This window comes from Geotrypetes seraphini, chromosome 4 (assembly GCF_902459505.1).
Source record: "Geotrypetes seraphini chromosome 4, aGeoSer1.1, whole genome shotgun sequence".
Classification (NCBI taxonomy): Eukaryota; Metazoa; Chordata; class Amphibia; order Gymnophiona; family Dermophiidae; genus Geotrypetes; species Geotrypetes seraphini.
This window is the reverse complement of record NC_047087.1, coordinates 132,060,489-132,073,717: the sequence shown is the minus strand read 5'-3', so window position 1 is coordinate 132,073,717 and position 13,229 is coordinate 132,060,489. Positions and strand designations below refer to the sequence as shown.

At 43.0% G+C, this 13,229-nt stretch overlaps 1 protein-coding gene across 1 annotated transcript in view; it reads left to right on the top strand.

Annotated features, from left to right (window-relative positions):
• The window catches only part of C2CD2 (C2 calcium dependent domain containing 2), a 103,640-nt gene that overhangs the window by 77,838 nt on the left and 12,573 nt on the right, over positions 1–13,229 (top strand). Inside the window, exons 8-12 of the mRNA XM_033941444.1 lie at positions 5,061–5,125; positions 6,372–6,490; positions 7,414–7,582; positions 8,217–8,330; positions 12,406–12,533. Of these exons, the coding sequence (XP_033797335.1) occupies positions 5,061–5,125; positions 6,372–6,490; positions 7,414–7,582; positions 8,217–8,330; positions 12,406–12,533 (595 nt within the window). The remainder of the gene's footprint in view (positions 1–5,060; positions 5,126–6,371; positions 6,491–7,413; positions 7,583–8,216; positions 8,331–12,405; positions 12,534–13,229) is intronic.

Here is a 13,229-nt window from a genome sequence, read left to right as displayed (position 1 = left end):
ATTTTAAGACAATCCAGGAGTATAAGGTTTTTGAAGTTAAAATGATGAACTATTTTGACACACACTAGACCTAACTTAACAAAGATCTGGGTTTCCTATCATAACTTTATACTGCTTTGTCACCCTCTGATCACCCATCAATCTCTCTCTGTTCACTCCTCCTCCCCCCCAAACACACATACACTTTCATTAGAATGCTTTTATGTGTCACTATATTCAGATATTTGTCATCATTTGCTCATTTCTGATCTGAAGAAGGTGGTATTGCCTTTGAAAGGTAATCAAAAAGTGTATTTAGTCCAATAAAAAAGTCTGTTAATATTTCTGTTTATTACCTGGAATTTACTGTATATCCCATCTGCCATGGATCCTGTGTGACTGCAGGCCAGTCTTTTTATCTTCCTACTAGTGTTTAAGCCCGTTACATTAACGGGTGCTAGAGTAGATGTATGTCTGGTTTTGTTTTTTCTTTGTCTCTCCTTGGACGTTGTCTATCTGTCATTCTTTCTGTCTGTCATTCTTTCTTTCTCTCTCTTTCCTTGGCTGCTGTTCGTCTGTTTTGGGTTTTTTTTTCCTTTCTCTCTCCTTGGACGCTGGCTGTCTGTCTGTATCTCTGGCCCCCTATCTGTCTGTCATTCTTTCTTTTTCTCTCTCTCTCTCCTTGGCCACTGTCTGGTTATTTTTTTTCTCTCTCTCTCTCTCCTTGAACGCTGGCTGTCTGTATGTCTTTTTCTTTTTTTTTTTGCCTCTCTCTCCTTGGCTGCTGTCTGTCTGTCTTTCTTTCTGTCTGTTTCTCTCCCTGGCCCCCTGTCTTTCTTTCTTTATGTTTCTCTGTCTCTCTCTCTGGTCCCCTGCCTGCCTATATTTTTCTCTTGTGCCATCCCTGTCTGTCTCTCCATGGCCCCCTTCTGTCTTCCCCCCCCCCCCAGAGCAAAGCTGTCTGCCCCCAGCACACCCCTTCCTCCCAAAGCAGCCCCCTTTTCAACTCCCTGACTGTCTCTCTGTGGCCCCCTTCTGTCTTCCCCCCACCAGAGCAAAGCTGTCTGCCCCCCAGCACACCCCTCCCCCCAAAGCATCCGCCTTTCACCTGCAGTACCGACACAACACCCTCCAGCCGTTCCAAAACCGCCACTAAAATTCCTACACGCGCCACTAGCCGTCCAAGCCGGCACACACGCCTCAAGCCACACCGCGCCGCCAGCCATTGTAAGCCACCCTGCGCACTTCATCAAGCCACCCCACACGCCTCATCAAGCCGCCGAATATGGCCACAGAGGGACACAGCACGAATCAGGTAGCACAGCCTCCTAAGTGCACATGTGCGCTTAAAGGATTATTATAGAGGATGTGTCAGTCACGAAAACTGTATTAAACAAAAATGTATTTGTTGTTTTTATTTTGTATTTGTGTGTGATCTTTCCACAGCAAAATGAACACAAGGAGTCACACAATATAAAAAATAAAAAATGGAATTTAAAATAAAATGGAAGAATAGAGATCTTATGTCTAGGATTAGAAATTAGTAATAAACACTTCTTGCCACAGTGCTGTGGTCACAGAGATAAGAAAGAAACTATAGGCTAAAAGCACAAACCCTAGCTCTGTTCCTCTACAGCGCTGAAGAAGCACTGGTCTTTTTTAGCGACCAATCCTCAACACTAACAGTATGTAAATTATATGCATGCTGTTAGTGTTGAGCATTTGTCACTAATGGGGACAGAATTTCCTGAGACATGCTCATAAGAGCTGTGCGGTTGGCAAAACACAACCCCACCTTATCTTTTTTTAAAAAAAACCCTATTCTCTAGTGGTCCGGTAGACCCCTGCCCAGCCCCTCCCAATGCATCCCAGGATGGTTACTTGTCTCCAACCAAACAGAACAGTGATGAGTTGGGTCACTTTGAAATGGAGATAAATCTGAAGCTGGTAGCAATTCTTGATGAACAGATATGTCTTTACCACAATAGACTTCTGGTCATCTGATGGAAAATTTTATATTGGGGTGACTATCCACTAAATTGATAGTCTTTAGAGAAGAAGCTTGCTTGTCTGGTTCCAAATATGAAGGGTTCCCAGTTCTTGAAGATATTCAGTTTGCCATCAGATGAAAAATTGTTAGAACCAAAACTGCTGCCAAAACTTTGAGAAGTAACCTGGTGGTTAGTGCAGTGGCCTGAAAACTTGGGGAGCTGGACCAGATATCTGGGAAAACCTGGATATGTCCTCTTTTTAGAGGGCTGTCCAAATGCCTAGAGGGATTTCCAAAACATGGGTTTCGGAAGTCCCTGAGCTTGGGCCACATCTGGAGGCCTTCTGCGCATGCGTGGACATTGACGCAATGACATCATATGCAGGCTCATATCCGTGTCATCATTGCATCATCATCCGTGAATGTGCAAACCTCTGGAAAGGAGATAGGAGGGGGCAGAATGGGGCAGGGTCAGGTGTCCTCTTTTTTTTTTTTTTTTTTTAAAGAGGAAATCTGGCAACCCTAAGATGGGTTCAATTCCCACTGCAGCTCTTGTGACTTTGGGTAAGCCACTTAACCTTCCATTGTCCCAGAAACAAACATACATACCGGTATATCAAGTCCCATCCTCTTTCAGCCAAAACTAAAACTGCAGTTAAACTAAGGTTTGGTAGTCTGAATGTGAACCAATGAGGTCCACATAGGGATTGTCAGAACTAGCAGTTGGCAGCCCTCTGCTAAACTCCATTCCCAGAAACTGCAAGCACAGGTTGTCAACTGGGAGAGCCACTTAACAAACACTTCTTAATAAGTCTGGAACATTTAAGTTCCCAAATGTAGTTAAATATCCTCTGAAACAGGATCTTTGTGAGATCATGTAAAAAATCATGATTAAAATAGCATTGAGATGTTTTCTGTTTTGTATTTAGTTAAAGGACAAGCAAGATATATATTTCTTTCTAATAAATGGTAAAGAAGTCCAGACACTGATCTATTCTGCAGACATTATACCAGCCTAATGCACAATCCAGAATGTTACTGAATGTGAGGACTATATGCTGTGAAAAATTAAAATTAAGCAATACATTTCTCAAATTACAATTGAGCAATACATTTCTCAAATTATTATTTAATGTATAAACTTAATTTCATTGTAATATCATTTCCCTACTAATACTATAAGCTGACCAGTACTTGTACTTGATTACAATTACTGCAGATTCCTCTGTCATAGAATCTAGCTTCTGCGTGCCACAAGTATGGTTAAAACGCTGCATCTTCATCATACCCAACAGAGCCTGGATATTCTTTAGAATTATCCCAATAGTATCCAAGACAGAATATATATAATAATTTAAATAATAAGATCAGATTTTGTCTCCAAGCAAAATAGCCTCTGTTCACATAGACCTCAGCTAATGAAAACTGAAGCTAAAAGCTGCAGTGCTTTTACAATGGCTCACTTTACGCCACTTTTGAAGTGACATCTGAAGTCTTTCTCCATAGAGAAGCTTATTCCTAAGGAGCGTTTCATCCTAAATTTATGGACCTAAGTTACTGCTAAACTTTGTAGCAAAAGCATTTATTTGGAGCACTCTTATATACCATATACTACTACAGAAGATCACAGCTGCATTACTTGCAATTGCATTGTGCAAAATAAAAAAATGCAAAAAGAGTAGCTTCCTCCCCCCTTAGGATTACCTTACAATCCCCTTGTGACCTAGAAGTGCCCAGTTACGCTTGCCCATGTCAGCTCTACTGTCAGAATGGCTGCTGTGGCCTCTTGCAGCAGTCTTGCAAGATTGCCACTAGAGGTAATGGCAGCCATTTTGAGGGCAGAGCCAGCGTGAACAGGAGTGACTGGGGAAAACTTCTGTCCTGACTTCACCCCTAGAATGCCAAGGACCATAAGATAGGCCTTAGAGAGTTCCCTACAGGTGTACAGGGGGAAGGCAACTCCTGTTTGGAGGGGAAGGGGAGAGAGGAAGATAAGCAAGACAAAGTACAAAATTTTCAGCTTCCACCAAAAATACAGGGTCATTTTGGGCTTAAACCAAAATCATAGCCATAGACTTTTTGCCAAATCTAAAACCAGGCAGAAAAAGAATTTTGGGCCTTTTTGGCTCCATAACCAAAATTGAAATTTGGTCATCCCCTGTAATGGACAGTGATTCTAATTTTGTGAAAGCCACCTATAACTGGCCACCATGATGATGATGATGATGAAGATGTAAGTGATGAATTAGACTGCATTGCTTCTAATGTTGATAATGACAATGATGATAAAAGTATTCTTCGCTATAAAGAAGTCAAGTATTTCAGATAGAGATTCCCATGACTAATGTATGCAAAACCAGTCAAAAGAAATCAGTAATATTGCAGCCTGGTCTGATTTGAAGGAACATGTTAATCAGATCAAGCAATCACGTTCTGCCAGTGCATTTGTTGAACACCTTTTCAGCTGTGGTGGTTTAATAATGACTCGCAAGCACACTTGCATGAGTTGACAGTCATTTTCAAAATTTAGTTTTACTAAAAGCAAAATGGATTGAATTGTAAAACAATAAAGTTGTTGGGATAAAAATGTATTTAGGTACTTTGACCAGCACTGTTCTTGGTACTCGAGAATCTTTTCTCCCTCCACATTGTGTTTCACTGCATGAAAATCGCTCTGCTGCATAATCTGGAACTCTTCTCCCCCAGAAAAGCATTGAACCATTTTTGGAAGAGCTTAATTCTCTGGAACCTCTTGCTCTGACCTTGCCCGTTTTGTTGGTTTTTTTTTTTCACTTGATGTGTCTTCTAATTGTTTATACCTCATGCCAAATTTCATCCCATTAGGAGGTTACGTTTTCAGAGAGTTATTTTGTACCCAAAGAGCCAGACATTTATAAACCTTTCTGCTATAATTCACTCTAAATTCTGTTAGGTTTGAAATAATTTAAAAAAAAAAAATATATATATATATATATATATATATATATATTAATGCTGCTAAGTTTTGAAATGCTGCACAGAGGGGTTACTCTCTTAAGATAGTGAGGATAGAGATGTGAGAATACTAACACAATATCTGTTGCTTTAACAGTGAATTAAATTCTAAATCCAGGGAGTTAACACTGCACATTGTAGAAGCTGGAAGCATCTTTGAGAGTAAGTATTCTGACTGCAGAGTCCATACAGACAGCAGCTTATAGACTTACAGAACAACTGATTATTTATTGTATTTAATTTACTGGGATTTATTAACTGCCTGTATGAAGAGATTCATTCAAGACAGTACACACACCCACACACGGAATTGAAGGGAGGCCAGAGGCCTGCTCACAGATCATAAGACCACCAATTGAAGGACATATTTCTAAAACCTGCTAAGACCATTTTAGTTCCAAAATAATGATGTAAAACTCTTTGTCTTTAAATCTGGAATGTATGCATAAACTTCCCAATTACTAAAATATCCGAATAAAATATTGACTAATATTTATTTAACGGTCTCAGTCCCACCACTCAACCGCCAATGCAACCCTTTCTTCCTTCTTTCTGTGCCCAATGCAACCCTGCTTATCCCTTCCTGTGCCACTGCACCCCTCTTCCTCCCTTCCTGTCCTAATGTGATCCTCCTCCTCTCTTCAGTGTCCCAATGCAACCCTCGTAGTCCTTCCCTCCCTATATTCTGCATCCCAGATTTGTGCCTGCCTCCCTTCCTCCTGTGGGTGTTTGCCTCCTCTGGCCGGCTTCCTCCCCCCAGCTGCACTTTTCTTCACAAAGCCGTGGTTGCGGTTCCTGCTTTAAATTAGCAGAGTCAGATGACAGAAGCGGCCGTGGGAGACACTTGAAAAAGCACGGATGTTCGAAACATGTCGGGTCATCCTCTCCCGGGTCATTTCAGTATTAAGATAAGTAGCTTTAAAGTGAAAGTTTAAATTATTATTGCTTGATAAAAGATTAAAATTAAGAAAAAATATTTATATTTAAAAAAACAAAACAAAACAATTTATTGGCCAATGATGAGGGTCCACATAATGCTTCCCGCTATAAACTTATGATTGGTAGTGGAGTGATGGGGCTGAGGCCGTTAAATAAATATTAGTCAATATTTTATTCGGATATTTTAGTAATTGGGACGTTTAAGCATACATTCCGAATTTAAAGACAAAGAGTTTTACATCATTATTTTGGAACTAATATGGTCATCGGACTCTCTGCTAATTTGAGCAATGGAGTCATGTGGAAAATTCTGTTTCATCATATAGACTGTCCAACTGAGTTCATTTCAGAAAATACTTGTAGCCAAAGGGAACCTTCAGCAGAAAAGGGACACATTTTCATTGCTGGCTCAAGTGAAACTGTTTGACATCACCCTGGCATCTAATCTCCTGACATTTCTTCACTGCAGATCTGTTTTTGGCTTATGTGACCGTGCCTTTAGATTTATTTCGAAAGCAGCCTTCGGGGCAACAGAGCTTTGCACTCAGCAGTAACAGTGGCCTATTGCCGGGATCTCTCACAGCAGAGGTAGAGTATTGTTGCAAGAATAATGTGTTTCAGTCAAGTATTCCTTCAGCTGAAGACCACAGTCCAGCTCTGATTTTGTTGACTTCCACTCTGACCCTACAATCTGAATTTTTTTTTTTTTTTTTTTTTAAATCAAAAATAAGTATTATAAGCTGTGGCGTAACCAGACATTCAATTTTAGATGACTTTGAGCCTAAAGTGGGTGGGCACAAAATTTTATCTCCTTCTACCCCCCCTCCACCCCCTTAACTGAAAATATCCATCCTATATTCTTCTATCCTCCTCTGCCCTTCACATTGCTCCTTTCCTCCTTGTACACATTGTTCTATTTCACTTACTCTTCTCCACTGACTCTCTGGCCTCTCAGCCCTCAATCCAGCTTCTCCTTGTCTCTATCCTCTCCACCCACCTCCCATTAGGCATTTCCATCTAAACCCAGCTTTCCATGCTCTATTGTCTCCCCTAGACCATCTTCCCCATCTCCAAACCTTTGATTCTTTGAGTGCTGAACACCTTTGACTCTTTGAGCACTGAACACTTGGTAAATTGTCAAGTCAACACAGAAGCCCATGGAGCCTCATGCTCAGTGCTCTACCAGTCGTTCCTCCTCTGCAGCAGAAAGTGTATGTCAGAGGGGGCAGGTCTGGGATCGACAAAGCTTTGCAGAGCACATGAATGCAAATCTTTGCTGGCTGCTGTGTTGCCAATTTATCAACAAAGTTTTCGACACTCGAAGAATTAAAGGTGAGTGGACTGCTGGTCGCGATGGACCACTGGTTTGACCCAGCAGTGGTTAAACTGGGGTTGGATTTTGATTTGATGTAGGGATTTATACAGGTCTTAGGTGGGGCATTGCAGATGGGCCTTGGGACTGAAAGGTTAGGCTGAGTCTGAGCCTAGGTTTCACTTTGTCCTCTCTTTAGTTCTCGTTTGTAGAACTCGGCGATGTGAGGTTACGACAGATCTCCACTCCATTGCCTGCCAGGAAGGTGGAGACAGATCGGACAGTGATGCCATGCGGGACTGTGGTCACTACTGTCACAGCTGTGAAATCAAAACCTCGATCCAATGGGAAAGTGTCGCTGGGCTCAGGTCAGGAACAATACTACTTGGGTAGCAGGGGTCCCGGGAATGGTATATGCAAGACTAGGATTAGAGGCTGAAGTGCATTTGATGCTGTGTTCAGGTAAAGCTACATGAAAGGATGGGGGATATTCTACTGATGGGGCTGGAGCCAAGTCAGGACAAGTTTTATGTGGGTATCAAAAAGGTAACATGCAGTACTGAATACACAAATTGCAGAGATTGAGGTCAAAGTAGTGACATAGCCACAGGGTGGGACCCAGGGTGGGATGGGGGGATGCCAAACTCCACCAACCAAATACTTCTACTTGAGTCATGAGTCATACTTAATTTGGGCATTTGTAACTCGGGGACTGCCTGTACAAATTTCAAACAGCAGGTCTCAAGGTTCAGTTGTCCCAAAGTTGAATCAGCCATGAAAAAAACAAAACAGTCTAGGTACTCCTCTACTGCTTCCCCTCGGGAAAAAGATCCCAAAATGATTGTTTCTTACATTTCTGAGTTATCTTAAAAAAGTGCACCTGGTAATGTACAATAATAAGATCTAATGGTGAAGGGTCTTAAGCGCGCAAGACTAACGTGCACCGACAAACGAGCGCCGACAATTCAGGGATTTATAACAGAGATGTCTTTCTGTGCTCAGATTCTCCCAGGGCGACTCCCAGCAAGGTTAAGGCGATGGAGCGGAATTTTTCTCTGCAAGCAATATTACCTCATGGAGCTCCTGTCAGCAAGACACTGTCATCTTCAGACACAGGTAAGCATTTCCTGGCCACATAAGATCTTTTATGCATGGTTTTTCCTGAATGAATAGATTGCTCTGGTGGGCCTCACAGTGATACCAGAGTGTTCTCACTCAATCCAAAAACTCTTGAGACAATTCCTGATTCTTTTACTTGCTCAAAACATTGTCAATGTTAAACTATGTACGGTAGAATCTCAATTAACCGGGTCTTGGTTAACCAGCACTCTCAACCAACTGGTGAAAAAAAAAGACCCCAAAGCAGCAGTGGTCCTGAGCTGTAAACCTCCCTCTCTCAAGTCCCGAAGAACTACAAGTGGCAGCAGTCCTGAGCTATGAATCCCACCTCCCTCCCAATCCAAAGCACCAGCACAGCAGCGTCCTGAGCCACATATTCCCCCTCCTTCAAGCTCAAAGCAGCTGAGAGAGGAACCCTTCTCCCTCCCACCTCGAAGCACCAGCTGCAAAACCCACCTCCCTCGCTCCCTCATGTGGCAGAAGCAGGCAGTGTCCTGAGCTGCAAACCCCCTCACTCCCTCCCTCCCTTACCCAAAGTGCAGCCAGTCAGCAGGAGGCAGCCTCAAAACAGGCTGCTCGCAGCCAGCCCCGGCAAGGCCTTTCCTCCGACGCGTCACTTCCAACGCATCAGAGGAAAGGACCCGCCTGGGTTGGCCACGAGCAGCCTGTTTTGAGGTTGTTTCCTGCTGACTGGCTGCACTTCAGGTAAGGAAGGGAGCGAGGGGCTTCATGGCTTAGGATGCCACCTGCTTCTGCCACTTTGGGGCTTGAGAGAGAAAGGGAGGCAGGTAGGAGAGCTTTGTTGCTTAGGACTACTGCTGTGCTGGTGCTTCGGGGTGGGAGGGAGGGGTGGAATTCAGACTGTGTTAGACAAGGTATCTAAAACACACTCAGTTAACCAGAAAAACAGTTATCCGGTATCTACCAATCCCCGTCAGGGCCGGATAGCTGAGATTCTACTGTATAACCATCCAATAAGCACATTTACACTGATGTCTTCATCTCACAATCCATAGGAAACAAACTTTTGTGAATAACAAAATGCGTAGTGAGGCTCCATGGAAGGCTAAGGGTCCTACTTAATGTTGGCAAAGTATTCTTTGCCCCATGAATATTTCATGGTCTGCAGCTGTGTTTTAGTACTTTCATTCACAGTAATCTCATCAGATGGGAATTGCTGCTCGTAGCTTCTCAATTGTTCCGGTACAACTCTCTCCTCTGACTGAAGGGAAATGCATGCCTGAACTGATTCAGCTGCTCACGGTCTGTTATGGAATATACCCTCCTGACTTCTTTCATCTCTGGAAAAGTCACAAGAGATACTTTCTCTGCTAGGCCTCAGCTCCACTGCTTTCTGGGGTCATCCTTCCTCTATTCTCAATGATAAACTGCATGGCTATGTTCTTATTACACCAAATTACTTTGTAAATTCATTTGTGAGAATACAGACGCCAGTTTGCTGGGTTATCTCACCCCTAGACAAACAACAGAAGAGAGTTCGGTGTCTTCTTTCATTTATTTCTAAACCGTGTACCCTTCTGTATGCAGTTATTAATCTGTAAAACCCCAAATAATTTAATTCATATAGCTCAGGGTAGATAACGGTCTAAAACAGCACAAAAATATTACAAGTCTAGAACAATACATTTAAAACTCAATCAAATACCACTGCAGTTAACAGCCATAGAGTAGAGATTCGTTAACAAGTTATAAACAACCATCTGGTTGATATTCAAAGTGATTTAAGCAGACAGGAGAGGCTCTTACCTGTTTAAATTACACTCCGTGGGCTGGTCGCCGATATTCAGCAGCACTTAACTGGACAGTGCTGCTGAATGTTTGTGCAATGCAGGTCCCAACCAATCAGCTAGGACCTCAGTAAGTATGAGTAGAATGCAGGTCCCAACCAATCAGCTAGGACCTTAGTAAGTATGAGTAGCCTGCAGCAGTCTGGCCAGACCTGGATATTCTGTCCCAGTGCCCAGCATGGAATATCTGGGTCTAATTTGGCTGATGATGGTCAGTTTATAAACAGCCAGCTGAATATTGACAGGCATAGCTCTGGTGGCATTTCCAGACTTTATCAAGCATTTTGCTTCAAACTACTGCCATACTAGGCTACACAACTGTATGGTAGAATATGGCCAATATGTATGAACTCAGTAGGTGGAAAAAGTATTTCAGCATCTCCTAAAAATGCCTGTATCCACTAACATGGTGAATAGTTACAAAATTCTATATAGGTGATATAATACCCCAGTATGTCTCCATTAGATATCTAAAACAGGATTGAATCTTTGTTGGTAAAAAGTGGGGGACAAGGAGACTTCTACCATATATGGTAGACCTGCCCTAAAGTGTAAATTTGCTAGAGGTACAGGAAAAGGGAAGGGGGGGCACTCACAGCAGGGGGGATTGGGGAAGGGGTGGGTGGGTGGGCAGAGGAGGGACGCCTCTCATCCTTGCTACGCCACTGGTTACTGTATCATGATTCCTACTACTACTACTACAACTTATTAATTTTTATATGGCTGTTAGATATACACAGTGCTGTGCACAGACACACACTTGATGTAGCTTACAGTCTAATGTAGCTTATAGTCTAGTCAAATCAGCTTAGATATGAATAAAGCCAACATGACATACCAGTTCAGGAAGTCTTTTCCAGGCATACAGTACTGTAAGTTGGACAGAATGCAGAATGGAGTCTGGAGTTGGTGGAGGAGAAAGGCACAGAGAGGAGCGACTTACCCATTAAACAGAATTCCTGAGGAGGGGGGAGGGGGTGGTTTACAGAATGATGAGAGGATAAATACTGAGTTGCTGCAGAATGGACTGTATGCAGAAACAGAGAGGGAGCCAATGAAATGTCTTTGGAAGAAGGCTTATGTGAGTGTAGCAACAGTGCTGGAAGAATTTTGAATAGAGTAGATTGAAGGGAAGAGAGCTGGTTTTTGGGGAAACTCATGAGGAGCAGGTCGCAGTAGTCTAAGTAGGAGGTGGATAAGGGTCCTCTCATTCCAGTCAGAATACACACATGCAAGAAAATGCATGTTCTGCAACCCTCCTATCCCATCTCCCTTTCCGTAGTCTTTCTAGTCAAACTCTGACTAGGTTTGCCCTATTTCTGGTTTAGATTTACCCATAGCTGTTGCATCTAAAGTTGGACAGTAGCTCATAATGCTCTCCTTGTTGTCCATGCTTGCTCCTCCTTTGTTGAGGACAAGGATCCTCATCAATATCTCCAAACGCCTTCTTCGAGTCCTGCTTTTATGGGGCTGGCTTTGCTTATGCCATGGAGCAACCCAGAGGAAAGGACCTTTTTGCTGGAAGAGCCTGGAATATCTCTCTCCTCCATGTTGCAGATACAAAGTACAGATGGAAGCTGATACTACCTTGCTCTTTCCATTGCTATCTCTGGTGCCACTTTTGACATGTTGCATAGTTAATGTTCTGAATATATAGTTAAAACATATGATTATTTAAACTGCAAAAAAGCTTCCAACTTGCTTCTTTTAAGTTGTGAGCCAATCTCCGATTTGACCTGCAATAAAGGGAAGATTTCAGCTAGGGTGGAATGACATTTTTTAAAGACTTGGATCTTACTGTGATGCCTATGCCCAGCTCATCTGGGGGGGGGCAGCCATGATAGTAAGCCAATCTAGGGAGAGCAGATATGATTTCATTTATGATACACTTCCTTCAAGGCTACTCTGAGCAGTGCAGGTGGCAGCTGAGTCCAGTGGGAGGCAGAGGAGCCTAGGATTGCTTGTCAGTTTGAAATGCTGTTGTCCTCTTCTTGCACTCCTGCTGTGGGTCTAGCTGGTGCCCTGGGCTGTTGGGTGCTACCAGAGTGCCAGAGGTTGCCTTCCATAATGTGGTCACTTGCTAGCGGCTGTGTGAAGGATCAGTTCTTCTGTTGTAACCGTAGTGACATGGCATGTTTGCATCCTACACCCTAATAAGGTGCATTGCCACTGTCACCCCACCCCATGGCAACTTCCTACTTCACCTGTTCCTAAAGACAGTCCTGTCTTCTTGTCTTTGTGCCCATTCTCTCCTTTCTTTGTAGAGCTTTTGATGCTGAATGGCATTGATCCTGTTGCTGAAGCTGCTATTCGCCAATTACGGGAATCTGCAAAGCAAACACCAAAGTCACCCAGAAAGAAGAGCACCATAATCATATCAGGAGTTTCAAAGGTATGACAAGAGATTCATATTCAAAAAGCTATTGAGGGGAAAGTTTATTAAACTGCTTTAGGTGGCTAACACAGGTTTGTTTTTTTAACACAAACTGCATAAAAAGTGCCCCATAACAGGTTTTGAGCGCTACATCTAATGTTGAAATTCATATTAGGAGTATGGAGAAAAGGCAGTGTGTGCACTTTGCAGTTAACTGTAAGGTAACCAATAAAGCTACACAGTCAGCGAATCCTCTAGAGGTGTAGCTGACTACATTCTGCTTTAGCAGCCATAACATTTAGGGCCTGAAGCTCAAAGCTCTTGTCAGGTTGGGAGCAATTTTTCTTTAGCTCAGACAAATAGTATGCAAATCATATGCATGATATTTGTGCGAAGAAGCCCGGTAAAAAGGGGGGAGGAACTGTGCTTGGTACCTGCTCAGAAGAGTTAAGCGGTAGGCATAGCTCTTCTGAGCATGTTCCTGATCCCCCTGGGCTGTCAGTCATCCCTTGCCTGCTGCCACCACTCCTTCCTTGCCTGCTCATCTGATCGTGGCATCATGAACACTGTCAGCAGGACTCATGGGAACTGTGATCAGCTGAGCCAGCAGGAGGAGAGCAGAGCCGTGATAGCACTGCTGCTGGCTCAGCTGATCATGGCTCATTCCCATTTGTTACTTTTTTCTAAAGCTAGATTTGGGTGCAGCTATTGTAC